The sequence below is a fragment of the Panthera pardus genome, unplaced genomic scaffold, assembly GCF_024362965.1.
Source record: "Panthera pardus isolate Hobbes unplaced genomic scaffold, ASM2436296v1 HiC_scaffold_13, whole genome shotgun sequence".
NCBI lineage: Eukaryota > Metazoa > Chordata > Mammalia > Carnivora > Felidae > Panthera > Panthera pardus.
This window is the reverse complement of record NW_026526688.1, coordinates 21,046,347-21,069,233: the sequence shown is the minus strand read 5'-3', so window position 1 is coordinate 21,069,233 and position 22,887 is coordinate 21,046,347. Positions and strand designations below refer to the sequence as shown.

Genomic DNA, 22,887 nt, shown 5'->3' with positions numbered 1-22,887 from the left:
TGGAGTCAACATGAAGCAAGTGGCCACTCATTCGGTTCTCTACAGTAAGAACAGAGCCTGTGGCCTGTCCCTTCCCCATGATACGTGCAAACATGTCCAAGGCAAAACAGTGCTATTAGGAGGGAACTACATTTAAGACATGGGTAAAGAATGAGGTTGGCTGGGTTTTTTCCAGAAAAAAAAAGTGCTTCTTCCCCAAGATGTGCCAGGATCCATGTCAACCTGATGTTTCTAACACCTTACTTCAATATCACATCATGAACCTGAAAAACAGCTTTCTGCTTCCCATGTGCAGAACGAAGCCTAAGATTTACTCAGTGCACACAGAAAAGCTTTTAATTTCACAATCAAACAACCAATTTATAGTCAAGCCAAATGTTTTTTAGAGAGACTTTCAGTTGGGTGTAGATACATAATGAAAGCCTCCCATAAATCAAGGAGGAATAAATGTATTGTTTTTTTTATGTATAGCTATAAACACCAAACTAAGAACGTTGACTAGAATTACCAGAGGTTATAGTTTGATTTGGCAAAATATCAAAATACAAATGATATAAAACAAGTTTCCTACGTTTGACTTGAAAAGAACTTAAAAATCGGAGTTTTAAAATAGACAATCGCATTAATTTAGACATCGTTAAGGTGTACCATTCTTCCCCAAAAGTCACAAAATCCAAAACATCCCTAAACTGATATAGCTCAAGAATATCTGGTCTTTCCTAACTTACTTCCTAAAAGGACCCAACAATTCCCTATGCATCCTGAAAACACTTCTGAAACAGACCTTGAACACTTCACTACACCTTACGAGCTTCGTTCCTCTCCAACCTGAGCCCTCCACACAGAACACAGATGCCTCACATCTGCCTTCCTACCTGGCACCCCGCTCCATTCCTAACCCGGGGGACAGGAGTCCAAGAAAGGTCGACATGGGGCCAAAAATACATGTAAGTGCCTTCCGCGAAAAACAGGACTGAAGACGAGTACACAAAGCCCAAGAATGGCCCGACAAATGTTTTTAAAACTCAGAAAACTAGTTTCTTCATGTTACTGACAAAGATACAGGTATGTTTAAAGAAAAGTCATCTTTAATCCACCTGTGAATTTTCTGTTTGAATGAGACTATCCTGTCTCCTCCGCCCCCCTACACACATCAAATATGTGACAGGTGCTACAGACAACAGACTGCTTTTTCACTGTACATGAATAAAAGGGGTTTATCTTAATGTGCCAGGAATCATCAGGTTAGGGCTGCAAGAGACCTCAGACATTGCCTAGTCCAATCCTTTCAGATCACATTAGCTGATCAGAGGCAGAATCCCGACCCCCACCCCCCCACCCCCACCGGGTTCACAGGAGACGACTCCCCTTCCCGGGGCAGCTTCCTCCACAAGAGACCAGGAGTTATTTTTATGTTGAGACTGTTTACCAGCTCTCCCCAGCCATTTCTTAAATGTGGCCCAACACATTTTAAAGTTCATAAACAAATCTCTTTTTTTTTTCCCCCTGAGATACGAAATATAATCAGATATTTAACTTCCAATAACTAATTACACCAAGATATAAAAGAAGCTTTCTCTTTCCCCTCATTAAAAGGAACATTGCCACTCAATACAAAATACTGTACTTGACGATTTTTTCCCCATATGCACTTTCCCCATCTTGTAGCCAATTAACACTCTGAAGTATATAACTAAGATGACAAACAATTACTGAATAAAATATTAACCTGAAAGCAAACTTGCACACCTAGTTTGGCAATATTATTGACTATTTGTGAAGACCAATTGCTAATACATACTCTGCTCCCTCCAACCCTTCTCTGAAGTAGGCAAAAATCTGACTTACCAAAAACAGAGAACCATATTCAAAGGTCTCATTCATAATTTCCTTTTTTAGCTCTTGTTTTTCCATAGGTGTCCCATTTTCTTTTTCACCCTTCTTTTCAGGGCTAATCCCATCGATGTCAGAAGTGTATGTTATTTCCAAGCATTCTGTGCTTTCCATTTTAACAGGGAGTATGCCTTTCATCTTCTGAAAGAAGGTAGCCACGGACCCAGTCTCATATGCTGAATTAGAACTTGCTTTGTCAACATCTTCCTGATTCGATTTCATGGCAGATGTTGTTCTTGGAACCTTGTGTGAAGCATTTTTAGAATGAGTTGTAACATGCACAGCCTGGCTAGTAATGAGTTTATTAAATTGCTGCTTGTGTGTCTTGTTAATTAGGATTTCTGCTTTTGTATCTGCATTCAAGTCAGACCTTGGTGTTTTGCTCAAAGCTGTCAACTGTCTTGAGGAAGACACGGATAAGGGTGATGAGGCAACGGTTAGCTGAGATCTGGGTGTGACCTTTGATGCAGCAGGGTCTTTGGGCTGCAACACTGGTCTAGACATAACTTTTGCTTTGACATTCTTGAAGTTTGGTCTTGGGTAACTTATAATTTCGGTTTTTCTAACTTTGCTGCCTATTGGAGTATTCATTTTAGTTGTCAATTTTCCTAGATTAGGTTTACACGTGTTCACAGGTGCCCCCTTCAAGCTCGGTACATTTCTAAGTTCTTGATGACTCTTCTCCACTTTACTACATTTCTCTGCCACTTCAATAGGTGAAATAGAAAAGGTTGTATTTGGGGGTTCTAGGACTGGTGTTGACATGCAGACTGTATTATTTGTGTTAATGACCATATCATTTGCATCCCAACTCAGTTCAACTGACGAAGCCATCTTCTGTCCCAGTGGGCTAGTCAGTATCAATTCTACGGTACGATTTTGGGTTTCCAAATCCTTTTCATGAGAGGCATTGTGTGCATCTCCAGCCACCGTGACTTCATGTTCTGGGTTCAGTACTTGGGCTTCACTTTTATCAAAAGCTGGCACCAGTAAAGGGCATTCATCATCTATAAGACAATTGGACACTGTTTCTCTGAGATTTTGGCCCATTTCCTTTTGCCCATATGAGGCCTGTGAATGTGTCTCACTATTTGGTTCATCTTTCGATAAACAAAAGAACTCTTGTAATACAGCCCCATTGGGAACATCCATGCCCTCAGAAACTGGTGTTGGAGCTTGTATCTCTTTTTCTCCAACTAATCCTTGCTGTGACCCATCTGTGTAGTCACTGGTGATCTGTCCTGTGGAATACTGACACTGAATGCCAAGATCTGGAACAACAATACCAGTTTGCATCACATTAGGAAATGCTATGTACGTTGTATCTTGGGCCTCTGCTGCTGTGGCTTGAGGGTTTTCAAAGCTGTCTTGATCATAATTCAATTCTCTTACATGTATCTTATCAGAACAGGGAGATGTAGAACAGGATAAAGATGGGTTTCCACTCCTCATGCCGGTCGGCTGCAGATTTCCAGTGGTATGCAAAGACTGACTCTTCCCAATGGCATGACGTGTTACGAAGGTGCAGTCAACATCATCCACTGTCATGTCAAATGTCTGGTTTGGCTCCAAGGCAGTAAGACAATGTGGACAGTTCAAATCATCATCGTTGGGTTTCCACACAAAAGGCAGCGATGTCTCAGCACTCTGGTCCCGTAATGATTCCAGGGAATGACAACGGTTAGACGGGTACTTTGGCTCCTCTGTATTCACAACGTGCACACAAGACTGACGTGTGGAGGCTTTGTGGGTGTCTAACACCTCCTTCCTAATCGACTCACTTGACGACTTTTGGTGATGAAGCACTTCTACACACTGAGGAGTTAAAGTATTGTTTTCATCAATGTCCACGGCAGAGCTGGTTTCATAATCAACCACCATGTCATCCGGGTTCGCAGAGTTCCAACTCACACTAACGGCTGAGGAGTTTTGTGTATGTGGGGAATTTTGGTTGTATGCACAGGTATTTCCATTTTTACCACTGAGAAGTAAGGATAGCCGTTCATCTTCTGTCTTCTCATCTGAATTATCATCATTCATCCTGAATGTCAACTTTAAGCCTCTGCCATCTTCTTTCTTCTTTCAATCCTTTCAAATGAAAGGAAAGGAAAAATTGTCTATCTCCTAGGTTTTTTAGCACAGTCGAAAGCTTCTAAGATGCTTTCAGGTTGTAATGATGTGTTGTTCCCTGGAAGAAATAAAGTGATCAGTTCAGGAAAGTATTAGAAAAATTAACAAGCCACCACTTCATTTGTTTCAACCACTTTATTCTTACATTTGGAACCTCAACCTGCAGACAGGGGTAAAGTAGCTCAAGTTTCATATCTTTTCAAAAGTGCTTTTTTATTTGAGAGACTAGGGCAGAAGACAGAGACAGTGCTAAAATTTCCCCTGTGACTGACTTCACTTCTCAGATGCCTCCTCCCTATTTTCATTGGTTCTTATTTCTCAGAAGAGGGAAGGAAGCAAAACCTAATAGCCTTTCCTTGTTGGTTAACCATCGGTCCTAATTTGCTGAGGACGGTTCCAACTCATTCCTGCTGCCCCAACATCATCAGTAATAATGCCCTTTTCAGTTTCAGAAGTCCCCTTAGTGTTTGTGTGGAGAGTGATTACCAGACAGACCTGGCAAACACAGCAAATAAACTAAAGATCAATGAGGATTTAGGGCATTGGCATTTCTCTTTTCCATGCTTTCATTCCGTATCTCAACATATTTCAAAGGTGAAAAAACACTGTTGGCTCTTAATAAAGTGGTATACTCTTAGAAGTCCCTAAAAACAGTAAACTGTATAACACAGCAATTCTACTCTTAAGTATCTACTAAAGAGAAATGAAAACATATGTCTACACAAACATTTGTGCAAATATACATGATTAATAAAAGCATTAGTCATAATAGCCAAGTGGAAGCCTATGTCCATTAACTGGTAAATAAATTTTAAAAAGCTATATACCCATACAACAGAATAAACAATGAGCAACAGAAGAAAATGGAGTATAGATACATCTACAACATGAATACATACAGCGTTACAGCTTAAAAATATTATACTAAGTGGAAAAAGCCGGTCACTGAAGATTACTCATTATGTGTTGTCTTTACATGAAACGTCCAGAATAGGCCAATCTATAGAGACAAAGTAGATCAGTGATTCTCCAGAGCTGAGAAAGGGTAAGAGGGAAGGGAATGAGCAGAGACTGCTGATTGGGGTGGTGTTTCTTTTGAGAGTCATGAAAATGTTCTAAAGATTATGGTGATGACCGCGCAATACCATAAACACACTGACAACTACTCAGTCGCACACTAAAAAAAAAAAAAAAAAAAAAAAAAAAATCATTAAAAACCACCCATTAAAGCTTTCAAATCCAAGGATTTTTGCAAATAACTAAAATTTGATTATGCTTGCAAATAACTAAAATTTGATTATGCTTTTGGTCAAACTGAAGTGCTTAAAAAAGGCCCAAATGCTCAAGGGAGGACTTCAAATAAGTCACACAAGATATACTTTTCAACTGAATTGAGTTTCTAATCCCGGTTAAATGTCAATCAGATGTCATGGCTCTGTCCTAAAGATATAAATTATACATGAGGGGGGACAATGGCATTCTGTAACCTGTAAATTTGTCAATTAAGAGATCTCATTTTTCTATTTTGTAATCCTCTCTCTGTAATCAAACTTCAGTGACCTACATACAACCAGGAGAACAGGAACCATGGCACAAGTGAAAGGATCAGTATCTTCGTGAACAGTGTTCTGTTTCTGGCCATGCATCCTGAAATCAGCCGTTACTGGCGGGGGGGGGGGGGGGGGGGCGGGTGGAGAAGAAAGGCTGCAACGTTTCTCTCAATAGCACGCACGTGTGCACATACGAGCACTGGGCATGTGTGCGCACACACGCATACACACACACACACACATACTCGTTCAAAAAAAAGATTCTGAATCCTAAAATAAGGCCTGTATGAGTTTTTATACTGATGGAAAATATAAATTACTTATTATTCTCCCACTATAGTTCTTAAGTCAATAAAGAAATCACTGAAGTGATAGTTGTTTTGACTAGCACCTTAATAAAAGCTTTGCTGAGGCACAATTTTTTTTAATCCTGGGGTATAAAACATGTTCAAGCTACATATTTAAATCAAGAAGCATATTTATTCATTTTTTAGACTTAACGTGTGTGGAGTGGAAAGTCAAAAATCAGTAAACATGTTACATCTGTCTATTTCCATAAAGGTCAGTATTTAAGAGATTCTGGTATAAACAAATATGAGCACTGTAAACAGAAGCTTTTAACGTAAATCACAGAAGTCATTTGTCTATATAAACACAGTCATTAGATTTAATTAAGGAGTTTTACTTCCTGAGTTCCTTCTTCCAATGTACATTTAAAAAAATGATTTAAAAACAAAACCCTGATTAAAATGGAATAAAGTCAAGGCATTTCAAGTTATTTTTAAGGCAAATGAATAATATAATAAGATACAGACATTCTATATTTAGGTTGTTTCTAGTTTTTCTCCTTTATAAGTAACACTAAACATTTTTGTAATCATTGACTACCTGTGATTATTTCCTTTGGAAAAATTTCCTAGAAATAAAAGCATTACTGAGCCAAAGATTAGGATTTGTTTTTATGGCTTTTGATATAGTCTGCCAAATTGTTAGGTGAAAGGGGGGTAATTCTTTATAAATGTTAATATGTCTGTATTATATATATAAGACCTGAGTTTTACTTTTAAAGTTTATGCATTTTATTCAGCATTTTTCTCAAGTATTTTTTGCAGGTCATTATAATATAAAAACATTTTTAATTGTTGTGGAATTCCACTCAAGTTTAAATGTTTTAGACTGACAAGTCAGTAGTTCACGAAGAGTAATGAAAAAGTGAAGAACCCATCAACCATCCCAACTTTCACATGACTGCTTAGTATAATTGGGTTTACCTTTTTTTTTTTTAATTCACAAAATACAAATTCCATACTTGGTAAGCAAAGCTTTAAAAAAAAAAAGTCACAGAAAAATGCACTAAGAAGAAATACTTCAGGAGAGTTTTAATAGGAAATAAATTTACAGAAGTGTTTTCTACCTTTGTAGCTAAGACTAAAAAAATTCATGGTATAATGGTTCAGATACTAAAAAATTCTCAAGTTTAGATCATCAGTTCCAGGGTGAGTTGGAAGATCAACATTCACTACCAAAAATGACAGCTGTGGAGCACTGGGTGGCTCAGTCCATTATGGGTCTGATTCCTCATTTCAGCTCAGGTCATGATCGTAGCAGCATGGGATCGAGCCCCGCATCGGACTCCGTGCTCAGCACAGAGCCTGCTTAAGATTGTCTCTCATTCTCTCTGTCTCCCTTCCCTGCTCGTGCTCTCTAATATGAAAGTTTTCTAAAAACTAAAAAAGGCAACAACAGCTTCAAGTCATCATGACGAATATACAGCCATGGTCAGGAAACGGGTGACCAGAACTCCCTCAGGAATTTTGTCAAACAAGTTAAAAGTCAGCCTCTTTGTCTGGTGGCCAATATTATCCCTCTCCCACTGGAAGAGCAGTACCTAAATTTCTACCACATGCTGTACTCGTGTTCTTGGACAGGATGCTGAGATTTGACCTGACCCAGGAAGTAATGTCTTTGCATTTCTATAATTGCAATGTCATTTGTGACACCTTCAAAGTTACTGTTTGGACAATACTTTTTATTAAAGCAAAATCAAAAGTTTTAAAAAAAGGCAAAAATGTTGGAATCAATGATTCTCAAAGGGTTCATTTCTCAAGTTGTCTTTCAGCAGTCTGATCTACCAGAACAAAGTAGAATGAGCAAGTTTCCTTTTTAAGAGTGCCATGATGACATCTTTTTCACAGAACATTTTAAATGAGAGCAAACAAATTCCCTACTTGTTAAGATTTGAGAATATGAAAGGCTAGCTCCTCTTGAAAAGTTACCAAAATACACATCTTTCTAATCATTTGTAAGGTTAACAACTAATATGTACCAAAAGAAATGGTCAGTGAAAAGAACTACTTGTGCAAGATTTGAGGTATTTCAATAGTTTGGGAAAAAATGAGATTACCTTCTAAACTGTAGCTTAAGGATGATTGTTTATTCTCCAAAAGCAGAAATTCCCGTATTTATTACAGTGAATAGATACACCTAAAAAGTTGTGTCATATTAAGTCCTTATGTTATAAATGAACTTGCTATCCTTATATTAATTCTAGAGGGCATTTTTTTAAAAGTTTATTTATGGAGAGAGAGAGAGAGAGAGAGAGAGATAAAGAGAGAGAAAGGGAACCCCAAGCAGGCTCCGTGCTGTCAGCATGGAGCCTGATGCAGGGCTCGATCTCACAAACCATGAAATCATGACCTGAGCTGAAATTCAGAGTCAGATACTTAACCCACTGAGCCACCCAGGAGCCCCAATACTAGAGGGCACCTGTAAGATCTAATTCAAATGTCCTCATTTTACAAGTGAGGAAACCACCTCTAGGACATAAACTACATGCCTTGGTCAAAGTGCTTTCTAGAATATCACTACCAGGTTATTGAGGAGTGGTGTGCCTTACTTGCTGACTCAGCTATGAACTCAGTAGGCGCTTATACATCAGGTATCTTCTACATCTTCGTGTTACCTGTCATGTCCAACCCAGTAATTTGAACTATTATTACAGATAAATTTGCTCCCTCATCTGGCAATTATAAAGTATTTCCAGAACCCACATACCTGTGAAAACTAGTTTCATTACTTTATATCCACAAAGAACTTTAATTTTACTCCTTATTTATGTCTACATATGGTGTGCCAGTTTTAAGATTTGAATACAAACAATTATAATTTACACCTTTCAAATCGCAGAATCTTGTCAGTGCTTCTTCAAGTTTTTATGAACTCACAAATCATACCATTCAAGCTCTCTATGCTTCAAAACCCAAAATATTACCTGGTCTTCCACTTATTTTAGAACAAAAAAGAAGACATATGTCTAATATCTGAGCTATCAATCTTGTTCTAAAGTGTAAAGAAGTTGAACAAAAAATCATCAGCACGTGTTACTGACGTAGTCACGAATCTCTACCTTCTGTTGAAACCATTCAAGGTGCTAAAGGCTTTACCCCTAACCCTCCCCCTATTCCTGTTCTTCACAGTTCTAGCTAAAATGCTTAAATTAGCTCCTGCAACCTACCTTTTGACAAACTCGACGTCCTCCAGCAGAGTGTAGTAAAGCACATCTTACCCCCCCAGAGCCAAGAACAAACGTACTTAATAGTTTCTCAAGAGCATCATGATTTCCAGTGAAGCCACTTCAACAGGAGGGAAGCTAGTGTTGGCCTAACGGATTTCAAAAATGAAGGCTATGGAAGTGCCACAAGAGGGCTGGACTGTACATGCAACTGGGCATTTGGGGGAAAACTGCAGACCGATTCAGTAGGTCTGGCTTTGTCTCCATCTCCGTGGTGCTGCGGAAGCTCTCAGTCCACGGACCACGCCTGGAGCAACCAACATGTCGCAGAGAGCTTTAAGAATGCCCGTCTAGTCGAGGTGATCAATACAATGAGTGGACTGGCAGAGCAAAGCTACCACATCCAACTGTAAAACTTACTCTAACTGGAGGTACACTTTCCTTACCTCTGAAGGCCTGCTTCTGTACTTTCCTCTCCGAGTGAATACTCCCGTCCAGAGCAAATTGGAAATTTTTACAGTCCTGGAGAATGTTTCTTCTAAATCCACTTGAGTTTGTTCCTTCCAGGTGGAGGGAGTTCAGTCAGTGTAATGTTTCTGCCCCTGTTCTTTTTTACTCCCTCGGCCCAGAAGAAATAAAGTGATTAAAGGATTCTGTAAATCTGGGAAGAAGTGATGGGTCAAGGACAAGGGTGAGTTGAGTGGCATTCGCCTCAGGCACTAAATTGAAGACAGGATCAGTAACCCTGCGCAATGGAGCCATACTGGAGCCTGAGGCAAAGAGCAAAGTCAGGAATACCAATCTTATCTCTAAGGTATTTTTTATATTTTGCTCAGTATGGATTTTTTTTACATCAATTCTGATTGTTGATAATAACATGTTAAATATTATTTATCTTAGGGCGCCTGGGGCCTGGGTGGCTCAGTCGGTTGGGCGTCCGACTTTGGCTCAGGTCACGATCTCACGGTTTGTGGGTTCGAGCCCCATGTCAGGCTCTGTGCTGACAGCTCAGAGCCTGGAACCTGCTTCAGATTCTGTGTCTCCTCCTCTCTCTGCCCCTCCCCTACTTGTGTTCTGTCTCTGTCTCTCAAAAATAAGTCAATGTAAAAAAAAATTTTTAATACAAAAATATTATTTATCTTGTTCACTGAAGGTTTCTTGGCACCCCTTACATTCTCAACTTCAGGCCAAGGCCTCACTCTTCTTACCTACTCCCAGCCCTACTGCCCACTGAGCATAAACCCTGGTCTCCTCCAGCGGTAGCAAGCCCTGTCCCTACGGTGGAAAGCTGTAGGTGAGGCCTGCCCTCTTTCTGCTCTGAGGTGATGGCTAAGTCTGTCTCTCAAACGTAGCTCTGTCCATCAAACTACTTCTCGTCGATAACTCATCTATAATTATGGCTAAGATTCTCTAATTATATAATCTGCAATTGTAATTCATCTATAATCTCATCCGTAATAACGTATGTGCTATTTTTCAAAGGTTCATAAACAGGAGGAAAAAGGCACGGACACTACTCCTAAAAGTTAAAGACCAAACCTGAACATGTGCTGACCACAGCTCTGGAACACAGTCCAGGAGGCCAGAGCCCTGGTGAGCCAGGCATTTCCCCTTCGGTGTGGGATCGTGGGGGAGGTCCACAGAATCACCCAGAAAGGACTGCCGTGGTACAGCAACCCAAGGAAGCATGTGGGGTTTGGGGCAGTGGCTTCTCACCATTTCAGGAGAATATATTTTAACAAACGGTTCAGCCACTCCTAACAGCACTCTTGAAATGGAGTTATTCTTTAACGGGCCCTGTCAAAACTGTAAATATACCCTACGAAGCAACAAACCATGAGAAATCGACAAGGAGCCATGTTTGCAGGAGCAAAACACACACAGAGTAACCTGAGCTTCTGCCGTGAGCGAGGTAGACGACACTTTGGTTCAAAGCACAGGTCAGAAGTTTTTTACAAGTTGGTGGTTTGCAGCCTCTATCCTGTAATCCAGCTCACTTTTTCGTTTATGATGCTGTTTTTTTTTTAATGTTTATTTATTTTTGAGACAGAAACAGAGCATGAACGGGGGGAGGGGCAGAGAGAGAGGGAGACACAGAATCGGAAGCAGGCTCCAGGCTCTGAGCCCTCAGCCCAGAGCCCGACGTGGGGCTCGAACTCACGGACCGTGAGATTGTGACCTGAGCTGAAGTCGGACACTTAACCAACTGAGCCACCCAGGCGCCCCTATGATGCTGGTTTTAAATAGCACAGACCAGGCAACAAACTCGAAGCTTAAGACCACACATTCTTCTGACCTAAGTAGATAACTCCAGCTCATGGCAACTCTGTCCACAGGCAAACGGGCATTTCCACGGAAGGAGGACTGCACAAGGCCGTACCTTGAAGAAGACAAAGTGTGGACTGCACATCTATCACAAAGCCAGTTTAGGCCTTGGCACGAGCAAAGGCTTCTAACAGGCAGCCTTTCTGGGCAGGCCACCCAGATGCACCTTGAACCATCCCTGGCAGGTGTGGGCCGACAGCAGAAGCTCCACCTGAGTCTAGCCGGACAGCAGAGAGCTGGCTGGCCGGCACGCGGGAGACACAACTGCACTGTAGCGAACAACATCTTCATAGGCCTTTTTTGACATTTAGTGGCTGACACAGTATTTATTGCTTTAAAAGGGCAAAGCGGATTTCTGTGTGCCTTCCATAAAACTAGAACATGCCCAACTTTAAATGATTACTAATGGGTCTGACAGGCGGTGCTAGGCTCCTAAGTCAGCCCAATTCCACTCTATTTGTGGACAAGAAGGTAGTGATGGATGGGATAAGCTGGAATCCATGTGTTTTTTCCAACAACTCAAGAATCCCAACACCACGTGCACGTACACATACAATCATACCCCAAGACAACAAAGCGTTCCCAGTTAGCACTTGACTGGATGGTGAAATATTAGAGATACATCTTCCCCAGGAGTCAGGTTCCCTAGACTGAAGTACATCCAGAGCAAGAGGCGTAGCTCTTATGACAAAATCCTGAAAATGGCCTGCTCCTCAACGAGTGACAGGTTTGTCACTGGGCGGGGGCCCGCCTGCTGCAGCACAATGGTCTTCAGAAACACTAGACACTACGTTCTGAGAATTTAATTCTTCCCTGCTTTACTCCTTCAGGACTAGGGGATTGGGTCGTTTTCAAAATGCAGTGGTTTGGGGGAATAGTGCAGCAGGGGACACAGTTCTGTGATCACCCGTGTGCCCCCTCACACAGTGGGGGCTGAGAACTAGCACAACTTCAGGGACCACATAAAGACAGCCTTTCCTGTGAAGCAGCCTGCACTATGGCTGCCGGAAGAATTAGAACCCCACCTATGTTCCAAGAATGCCTTAGCCTGTCTGGGTGGCTCAGTAGGTTGAGGGTCCAACTCTTGATTCCGGCTCAGGTCATGATCTCGTGTTTTGTGAGTTCGAGCTCCACATTGGGCTCTGAGCTCTCAGTGCAGAGCCTGCTTCAGAGCCTCTGTCTCCCTCTCTTTCTGCCCCTCCCTCACGCATGTGTTCTCTCAAAATTTTTTTTTTCTTTAAATAAAAAAAAAAATACTCTAGCTTGACAGGGACCTGGTAAGATATGCTTATTGGAATTTAATTCTAGGGTTTGTTTGGTTTTTTTTCTTTCTCAAAGTCTCCAGAACGTAAGCTCTAGCAGGGCAGGATTTTTTTTTTTTTTGGGGGGGGGGGGGGGTCTGTTTTATGCACCAAAATATCCCCAACGACTGGAAGAGTACCCAGAGTGTTTTCAATAAACATTTGTTGAAGTAATGAATTATGAAAGGGCCAAGAGAATTTTATTTTGAACATATTTGGACTTGAATTTGCAAAGTTAGACAATGCTGCAAATAATTTTTCCCTGGGAATGTGACAGTAGAAGTTTATATTCAAACTTAGGCATCACTATGTGACTGGCACCTTAACTTTGTCACTGGATCTCACTACACACCTCTACGCAAGACAACATGTCTGTTTGTCATTTGCAGTTGAAAAGAGGAAAGTAAATTAAGTTTTGGGCACAGAATGGCCTTGGAATTTATGTAATTAACTGCCAGAGCCTTCAAACTCTCAACTGCCCATCAGAAGTACTAGAAGAGCACCCAAAGGGACAGTGGTGTCACTGGGGAGCAAATTCTTGACAATGAGCAAGTCACTGGTTAACCATGGGCTAAACTGCAAGTGTGATTTGTTGAGAGAACAAGAAGTAGGGATGTTGCAAGTGAATACTTCTTCCCCTGTGTCCGAAGCTTTTTTTTAATGGGGGAGCTCAATGTATCCTTCTTTGCTTTGATCTGACCCTTTATTTTCATCCTGCCTGGAGAAGGGCAGTAACACATCAGACTAGAAAATTTGGGAGGAATAAACAGAGCAAGCTTGGCTGAGCTCCTCCCACTGTCTTCTTGGGGATGAGTCCACCCGTGGGGAGCACAGGAGCACTCTGCAGTTCAGAGAACAACCCTGTGGTAACTCAAAGGACCAAATTCCAAGGTGTGCTGATAGGGAGCTCCTTGGTGTCTCACACTAAGCCATCACCTACCAAGTATCCTTCAACAGAAATGAGTTGATTTGTTCAAAGGCTGGATACCTTACTGTGTCATAGTTCTCCACTGGTCCAGAATCCAGATTAGGAAGAGGGGTATTACTTATGAGACTGGTCAGTGAATACTATACATTTTTGTTTACGCTTCCTTAATTCCTACCCACCACCATTCTACTGTTGTTTCCATGAGTCTGACTACTCTAGGTACCTCCTATGAGGAATCATGCAACGTTTTGTCCTTTTGTGGCTGTCTCATTTCACTTAACCTAAGATTCACCCATGTTGCAGCATGTGTCACTATTTCTTTCCTTTTCAAGGCTGAATATGTGTCATTGTAAGTATATACCACATTTTGTTCATCCATTCATCCACTGACACTTGGATTACTTCCACCCTTTGGCTACTGTGAGTAATGATGCCATAAACATCATGTATGGGTATCTCCAAGACCCTGTTCACAATTCTTTTGGGTATATACTCGAAGTGGAACTGCTAGATCATATGGTAATTCTATGTTTAATTTTTTGAGGAATCAAGACTGTTCTCCACACCATCTGTACCACCGTATGTCCTCACCAGCAATGCAGAGTTCTAGTTTATTTGCACCTTCACCAACACTTGTTTTATTTTTTTTTAAATATAAGAGCCATCCTAATGTGTGTGTGTGTGTGTGTGTGTGTGTGTGTGTGTGTGTGTGTGTGTGTGTGTTTAGAATGAGAGAGAGAGAGCAGGCAAGCAGGAGAGAGGGGCAGAGAGAAAGAGAGAGAGAGGTGGGAATCTTAAGCAGGTTCCACACTCAGAGTGGCGCTCAACACAGGACTCAAACACAACCCTGGGATCATGACTGGAACCAAACTGAAGAGTCAGACGCTCAACCCACTGAGCCACCCAGGTGCCCTCTCCTTGTGGTTTTGATTTACATTTGCTTAAGTACTCATGATGCTGAGCATCTTTTCATATACTTAATGGCCATTTATCTTCCTAGAGAAATGTCTATTCAAGTCCTTTGCCCATCATTGAATCATTTTGTTATCATTACTGAGTTAGTCCACTTTTTAAAAATCATGATTGGAACACCTTGCTGGCTCAGTCATTTGAACGTGAGACTCTTGGTTTTGGCTCAGGTCATGATCCCAGAGCGGCGGGAACAAGCCCAAGAGCCTGCTTGAGATTCTTTCTATCTCTCTGCCTCTCTCATTAATTAATTAATGAGTTAATTAATTAATTAAGGAGCTTATTTTCCTCCTGAGAAGCAAGATGAACTTAAAACAGCATTCTGGAGCAGAGACATTTTTCAATGCCGGTTATGGGCTGAACAGTTTCTCACAAAAAGACATCTTGATATCCTACCCCTACTACTTATGAGTGTGACTTGTTTTTGGAAATAAGGTCTTTGCTGAGGTAATCAGGTTAAGATTAGGTCACTGGGGTGGGCCTTAATCTGACTACATAGAGTCCTTATAAAAGAGAATGAACAGAATAATGCCATCCAAAGGCACAGACACACAAGATGGCGGCCATGGGAAGGCAGAAGCAGGGACTGGAGTTGTGCAGACAAGCCAGTGAACAAGCAGAGCAGGAAGAGGCAAAGAAGCATCCTCCCCGAGAGGCTTCAGAGGGAGCCCTGCCTGCTGACACCTTGATTTTAGACTTCTAGCCTTCAGAACCGTGAGAATAAATCTTTGTTGCTTTAGGCCACCTGTTCTGTAGTGCTTGGTTACAAACTATCACAACTCCCTTCAAGGAAAATCAGTGCATTGTTCAAGTCCTTTCATGAATTGGTTGTTTGGAATTCAGAACACAGTTTCCATTATTAAAAAAAAAAAAACAAAAACAAAAAAAACAAAAAAACACACACACACTTAAACAATTATGAGGTTCCCAGAGAGCCTATACATGACATTTTAACCCATAAGGGAACATGGCCAGTGCCCAGGAGTATGGTTACATCCCCCAGAATTATGGGAAATACAGCCAGCACTGCACATGGGGCCCTAAAGGTCAGACACACATATTCCTGACTGTAGCCACAGCCCCTAGATAAATCTTTTCTCCTCTCATCGACCAAGTGGGAAGAGTAATTACTCTTCACCCAACCACTTCGATAAAGTGATTTCTTGCTCTATGTTGCCAAGATGGTGAGAAGATCTCCATCCTTGCTCCCCTCACACACCCCTGTATACCCCAGGTATACAGACAGTGACAAGAAGGTTTAGATTCCCTCCAAGTTCTCTGTCACCACTTGTAAAGGCAGAAAAGGTTAAAACAGTCCTCATTTCAAAGATGAGTATCAGTGGGGAAAAAACTGAGGTGAAAAAAAAATTTTTTTAATTTATATATTTTTAATATTTATTTACTTTTCAGAGAGAGAGAGAGACAGAGGTGCGAGTCGGGGAGGGGCAGAGAGAGAGGGAGACACAGAATCTGAAGCAGGCTCCAGGCTCTGAGCTGTCAGCGCAGAGCCTGACACGGAGCTTGAACTCATGGACCGTGAGACCATGACCTAAGCCCAGGTCAGTCGCTTTAACCAACTGAGCCACCCAGGCGCCCCTGAAAATCTTAATATAAATACCAAAGTATCTTTATCTTGGGAGAAGCCTATATAGGTAGCAACTAACAATTGAAATACTTAGCACCATTAGAAATAAGAGAAAGAGACTTACCTTTTTATTATGAACATAATGTTAGTGTGGAACTTCAAAATCTAGAGGGGTGAAAACCTTGAAACATGAACACTTGTCCTCTACCCCTCAGGATAGGCTCCGTGCAAAAACCACCCAGAACTTCAGTGGCTTAAGGCAAATGTCCAAGGGTTTTGGCAGGGAGCCCTGCTCATACCCCTGATCAACTAGGGACTCAGGATGATGGAGGCTTCATCTCAAGAAAAACTTCCATAATCTCCAGACACTGGGAAAGGACCACAGCCAAGGGCCCACTGCACTTAAAGCTCCTGCCGAGAAACAATTATGAGGTTCCCAGAGAGCCTATACATGACATTACTTCCGCTCACATTTCACTGAAGTTGGCCACAGGACAACACTCAATCTCAGCAAAGTGGGAAAGTGCAACCTTACCACTTGTCCAAGAGTGGGAGAACTGCAAATATCTGTGCAAAGCATTAAGGTAGTATGAGAAGAATTTATTTCTACTTCAGGTGTGGAAATCAGTAACGGGAAATCTCACTACAATGAAGTCAGGAGGTTTCAGCAGGGAGAGCTCTCACGCCCTACCCCATAAACCCTACAGATAGAGGTGGACTTGACCCTCCAAGCTGTACTACTCTACTGCTCCAGCCAGCAGAAGAGATGCTTTCCCCAGGTCCCCCCGGGGAACAGCCCAGCCAATGACAAGCCACCACACTTTGAACTCCTAGTTTACTCTAATGGACTTTTAGCTCTTAACAGCCTTCATAACGGACCCCTTTTCTCCTTTAAAAAATAAAATTAAATTAAAGAAATAATGGAGGTGGGGAAGCAAATGAAGGTATGGAAGAAAATGATACCCAAACAGTAATTCATAATGCGTCTCCTATACCCTGAAGAACCTCCTTGCTCCATTTTTTTCCTCTAAATCCTCCTAAGTTTGCTGCTTCCAAATCTTCATATGTTAATCTAGTCCAAGGGCTGGCAAACTACGTTCACGAAGGGCCCAACAGCAAGTATGTTAGGCTTTATGCTCCATACTGTCTCCGTTGCATTTATTCAACTCAGGTTTCATGGAAAAAAAGCAGCCCCAGACCATCAGTAAGGGAATGGGTGTGGACATGTCCCAATAAACAACTTAAAAAACAAAACAAAACAAAAACAGGCATGGGCCAGATTTGGCCCTCAGGCCATAAGTATGCTGACCTCTGTACTAGTTCTTTCTCTAAAGCACTAGCTGTCACCTGCACTATACCTTCATTAAAAAAAAATTATTTCTTTTGGGGTGCCTGGGAGGCTTCATCAGGTAAGCATCTGACTCGTGATTTCGGCTCAAGTCATAATCTCACAGTCCATAGGTTCGAGCACCCTGTAGGGCTCTGTGTTGGGAACTCAGAGCCTGCTTGGGATTCTCTCTCTCCCTCTCTCTCTACCCCTCTTCATTGCACAGGCATGTGTGTGCACATGTTCCCTCCCTTAAACTTTAAAAGTATATACATATTTCCTTTTATCTCATTTTTATTTCTGGACTCAGCAAAGTTAATTAGTGCAAAGACAGGATAGTCCCAACTCTCTGGGTACAGGCAGTTAATATCTACCTTGATAAAGATGCCCGGTCACAAAATCAGTTACCACAAGACTCCTAAATTACTTAGTAACCCCCATGAAAAATATCACCAAGAACTGGTTCCTGGTTGTCACAAAGTCTCTGCATCAACTCTCCTAAGTTATCATAGGATAAAGTCATCATAAAGTTGAAAGATCTTTGTTCTGGCCTTTGCGAAAAAAAGCCTCACTTTGACTTCAGCGGCAATTGAGAAAGACACTAGGTGCCCTCTCAGGGAACTGTTGTCAACCGGTTTGGAACAGATGCCCAGGACCATAAAACTGAAAGCACCTTTTATTAGCAAAATCTTATCACTATCGGAAATTTTAAGGACAAGATCAGAAACTTATCAAGTGGTGTGTAATTGCAGGTCCTCAGGGTGGCACACGCCAGGACACCCGCTACGCAAGCATTCGCCTTCCTTGATTAAACACACGGCAGAAATTGGAACATGTATCACTCTCACCCATGCAAAGCCCACCAACAGGCCCCGTCCCTCCATGCAGCTTCTTCCTGCGGCCACAGCCTTCCCGGGGCTCCCAAGTCCTAGAACTTCGAATCTTACAGCAGCCTCTAGTAGGTAGTTACCTATTACTAATCCCTCTCTTCCCTGCTGACAGTTGAAACCGGAGTTCATACAGGTGTCCATACACCCCATGTGTGTAATTGAAGAAGAGACGCCATCCTGGCTCAGGGACTAATGCCAACTGGTCTAAGCTAATCACGGATGTCCAGATTTTCCATGGGGTCCAGGAAAATCAGTCAATGACCTGGGTCCTTAAGATTTATTATGTTTGCAAGAATACATTTTAATGCTTCAGTTTAGAATTTCAATGGGTGTAAGCTTGACAGTAAAAATCACAACAGATTCCCACTTAGGCTCAAAGTTGCAACAAGGTCTTTTCGTTAAAAACTCACCAACTGCTGTGAAGAATTCAAATGCCAAATTTAACCTTGAGAGGTCCTTTAGCGAATGCAGAGCACATACACAGTCACACACAAGTGATACCGAAAGTCAGGATAAAAATGTTCTGAACAAAACAGCACTTCCAAGAGTGTTTCATTCTGTAACTAGAAACGGACAGTAATACCTTTCGCTATACTTATAGAACACAGAGGTCACCTTTCCACAATGACAAAGCAACATGCTGCAAGCATACTCACGCTTCCTAACTTGAAGTCATTCTAATCCATTTAAATATTGGTTTTCTTGCATAGAAAAAAGTTAGGTAGCAAAAAACTTCAATAATATAGGACACTGTAATCACAAACCTCAAAACTGGAAGGCAGGGATGACTTACTAGAACACAGAGAAGTCAAACAAGCTCATAGAGAATATACCACAAGATGCAAGGTTTAACACCCTGCAGAACCCCAGAATGACCCAGGAGCTGGACACAAAAACAAGAGAAGGTGAAGAGAGTCAGGGCCTCATGGTAGGGAGATGCCCTGTCATCTTCTAGAAGGACCCACTGGACATCCCTTCCCCAAAGTACCTACCCGTACCCTGTACATTCAGACAACTACCCCCACTCAGTAAATAGCTGTATAATCTTAGAATTGATTAGACATTCCAAAGTTACAGTTACTAAACCCAGGGGACGCTGAGGGTGAGGCATAGGGGTGCAAGCAGGGAAACAGTGAATTCTTCTGCAATCTCAACTATGGGACTTCCAGCACACTTCCTGTGCTCTGCTCCACAGTAAGCTTATAATCAGGCTGATAGCCCACAGGCAAAATATCAGAGGATCGTTCTTGGCAGAAACTAAATTGAGTCCAGAGAACTCAATCTTAAAAAGGAAGCAAGCATCAACCTAATATTGGAAGGCATGCTTTGATACGAAAAAATAAACAAGGAAAAAATTCTCTGAAAATTGAGGGAATGCCGGTAAGAAAAATTAGACAATCTGTCATTAATATCTTGAAAAAATGTATCATATTCATGGAAAAACAGGATGATTTAAGTAATAGAAGCAGAAAATCAGAATGCTCTCAGAAGTTAACGTGAAATAATTAAATATATAATTAAAACTTTCAGAAGACACAGTTTAAGAACTAGCCCCAAAATTTAAACAAAAGATACACACAAAGTGAAAAAGGAGAAAGGCTTTCTTTTCTTTTTTCTTTTCTTTTTTAAATTAAGGCTTCATCCAAGAGATCCAGCATTCAACTGATAGCATCATCAGAAAGAGGAAAAAGAGAAAAAAATTTGTGGTAAGAAATAAAGAAGCAAGGCAAGAATCTTCCTTGAGCTGAAGGACAAAGTCTCCAGACTGAAGAAGTCCATTGTTTGTTCTCCACAATAAATGAACAAGGTCTGACCGCTGTTTATCACAGTAATATTTTGCAATAGCTAGATTATAACTAATTGCAGCCAATATGTAACTTAGGCACAAAAAGCTTTTCTAAGTGCTTTACATGAATTCTCATATAATCCACCAACAACTGTCAAGAGGCATGAAGTCCTTTTCTCTGCACTATACGCATGACAACCTTAGGCAAAGGAGTTTGATAATTTGTCATAGTCACGTAGCTAGGAGGTGACAAACTGGGAAGTCTGGTCTTGTGCTCATCTTTTAACTACTACACTAAAAACCTTCCGGGGGTGGGGGGGGGGGGGGTGAAAAAAAAAGGGACCAACAGAAGGCCAGATATCAGAAGGACAGACTGTGCCACAATATTGAAAGCCAGAAGACAACAGAGCAGTATCTTCAAATTTCTGAGAGAAAAGTATTTTCAAACTGGAATTCCAATCTTGCCAAACCATAAATCAGGCATGAGTACTGGTTGATAAGGTGATTTTTAGACAAAGAAAGCCTCCAACTTACCTCTTGCGTGCTTTCTCAGGAATCTACAAGAATGAAGGCCGGCAAAATGAGGAGGTAAGCCCGGTAGGAATGTCATCCAGGAAACAGGAATTAAACCCGGTCAGAGTGTCATCCCAGAGGACAAGGGAAAAAAGGAATCCTCAGCCAACACCTGTGTGACCCAGCATCCCACACCTGGATGGCAAGCAGCCCATTCGGCAGCAGAAAGTCAGAGGTCCCATAAGGAGGTCTCCGGGGACAACACAGAACTAGCACACGTTGGCAAGTTTTAACAACCGAAAAACTGAACTGAGAGAAATCTCAGGGTGACTTTGGAGGATGTAAGCTATTTCTGCCAGACAGTCAAAGAAAACAAAGTATGTAGGTAAAAAAAAGTTGTACAAAAAATTTAGTATAGTATACTACTTGGTCCCAGGGACAATATTTGCAGTCATATTTTTATTTAAAGTAAGGAAGTAAGTACAAGAGATAGGGGAGAGGGAAAGTGCCTCTAAGAATAAAGGTTAGGCTGTTCTTTTATGTAATCTTTCTAGCACTACTTGTCTTAACTCTGAGCATATAACACAAACTCAAGAAGTATTGAAGAGGATTATTTCAAACCTTTACCATCTATCTGGTGTCCTCCTTCCACAAAGAATCATCTTACCCAATCAGGCTACTATCTCAGTCCTCTTTAGACCCTAAATAGCTTAGCTGTTCTTGGCCTGAGCCTTAGAAAAAGCCAGGAGAGACCACCAACTGGGTTCCATGAAGAAACTGCAAACTTGAGCTGCAAAGTGGCCATTTTCCGAACCTATAACTAGTGACTTCTTCAACTACTGCTCCATACTATACATCCTGGATGACTACTGGAACCTGCCCGTTTGAAGCCAGTATTCATGCTTCAACATTTCCCTCCTGCTAATGCTAGCCACTGTGGGAAATGCCTATGGACCATCAGGACAAATGTCAAATTCAGCTGTGATGACATGCCAAAGCTAAGAGGCCTGTCTTGTAAAAACACATCCTAATATCTGAAGCATCCAAGTGTAAAAATGTGTGTTTTAGAAATGATGGAATATGGTAATTCATCAAAACTAAGCTCAACACTTCAAAGTCCTTGACTCTCAGGTTAGAAGAAGACTTAAAAATGATCTATGAAATCTTAACACTGATCCAACAATAAATCCTTTTAGACCATAATCAACCAAATCTCTGACCACTCCAGAGAACGTACCTTGTTTCTAGGAGTTCCTCCTTCCCAGGTCTAGACACTCCATGTCCAAAGTCATAAAACATACTATAGTATTTGGAACTCAAAAGTCTAGCCACAGGAGACAAAAACCTCAAATAAGTGGCTCAAGACCAAACTTTATTTCTGTCTCATGCACAAGTCTGCAGAGGTTGTCCAGGATTAAGTGACCCAGCTGTCAGAAACCCTGACTCCACCTTTCTCATTCCTCTGCTGTGCATGACCTCAACCTATGGCCCAAAATAGCACCCTCTGTGCTACTGCTGAGCAGGGTGGAAGAAGGGTGCAAAGACAACAAGGATGGAAGCTACCTCAGTAACAGCACATAACTCCAGTCCATAGCCTAACCACATGGCCACACTTATTTACAAGGCAGGCTGGGACACGGATACCACTATGAGCTGCTGTTCCCAGCTAATGATTCTTAAACATGAAAGAGGGTAAAAAATAGGGATCGAGGGAGAAATGGCCATCTCTACCACACTCACCAATGCCCTACGGCATAGATCACTGCTCTCCACTGAGATGAGAGGTTTGTACTGAGATCTCCATGATGACCTATTTACAACTCAGTTCCATATTCTGAAAGTACCTGGCTAGATTTAGGGGACAAGATCTCCGAGAGAGATGGTCCTTTCATAGTCAAGCCATAGACGCCAACAGTTATGACAACCATGGTGGTGGGCTTGTAGACCTGAAGTAAAGCTCATGGATCACTCTGAACCATTCTGGTAACAGAAAAATGTAGTTTGTTTTCATAAAGGTCGTCGATCAAGCTCATGTTAAGTCTGGTTTTGCTAATCAATGAATACAACTCCTTGAATGATTCACTTCTTACAGGTGATTAATGGCCCTTGTGCTGTTGGATCTTGGCCTAAAGTTTTCACTCCATCAAAAATTGTGCACTGTTCAGATTATAAAATGAAT

At 41.5% G+C, this 22,887-nt stretch overlaps 1 protein-coding gene across 6 annotated transcripts in view; it reads right to left on the bottom strand.

The window, feature by feature from the left end:
- The window catches only part of MTUS1 (microtubule associated scaffold protein 1), a 171,490-nt gene that overhangs the window by 114,956 nt on the left and 33,647 nt on the right, over positions 1-22,887 (bottom strand). For all 6 annotated transcript variants that reach the window (XM_053900908.1, XM_019466721.2, XM_019466720.2 and 3 more), the window contains exon 2: positions 1,849-4,081. In XM_053900908.1, coding sequence (XP_053756883.1) covers positions 1,849-3,933 — 2,085 coding nt within the window. In that variant the 5' untranslated portion in view covers positions 3,934-4,081. The remainder of the gene's footprint in view (positions 1-1,848; positions 4,082-22,887) is intronic.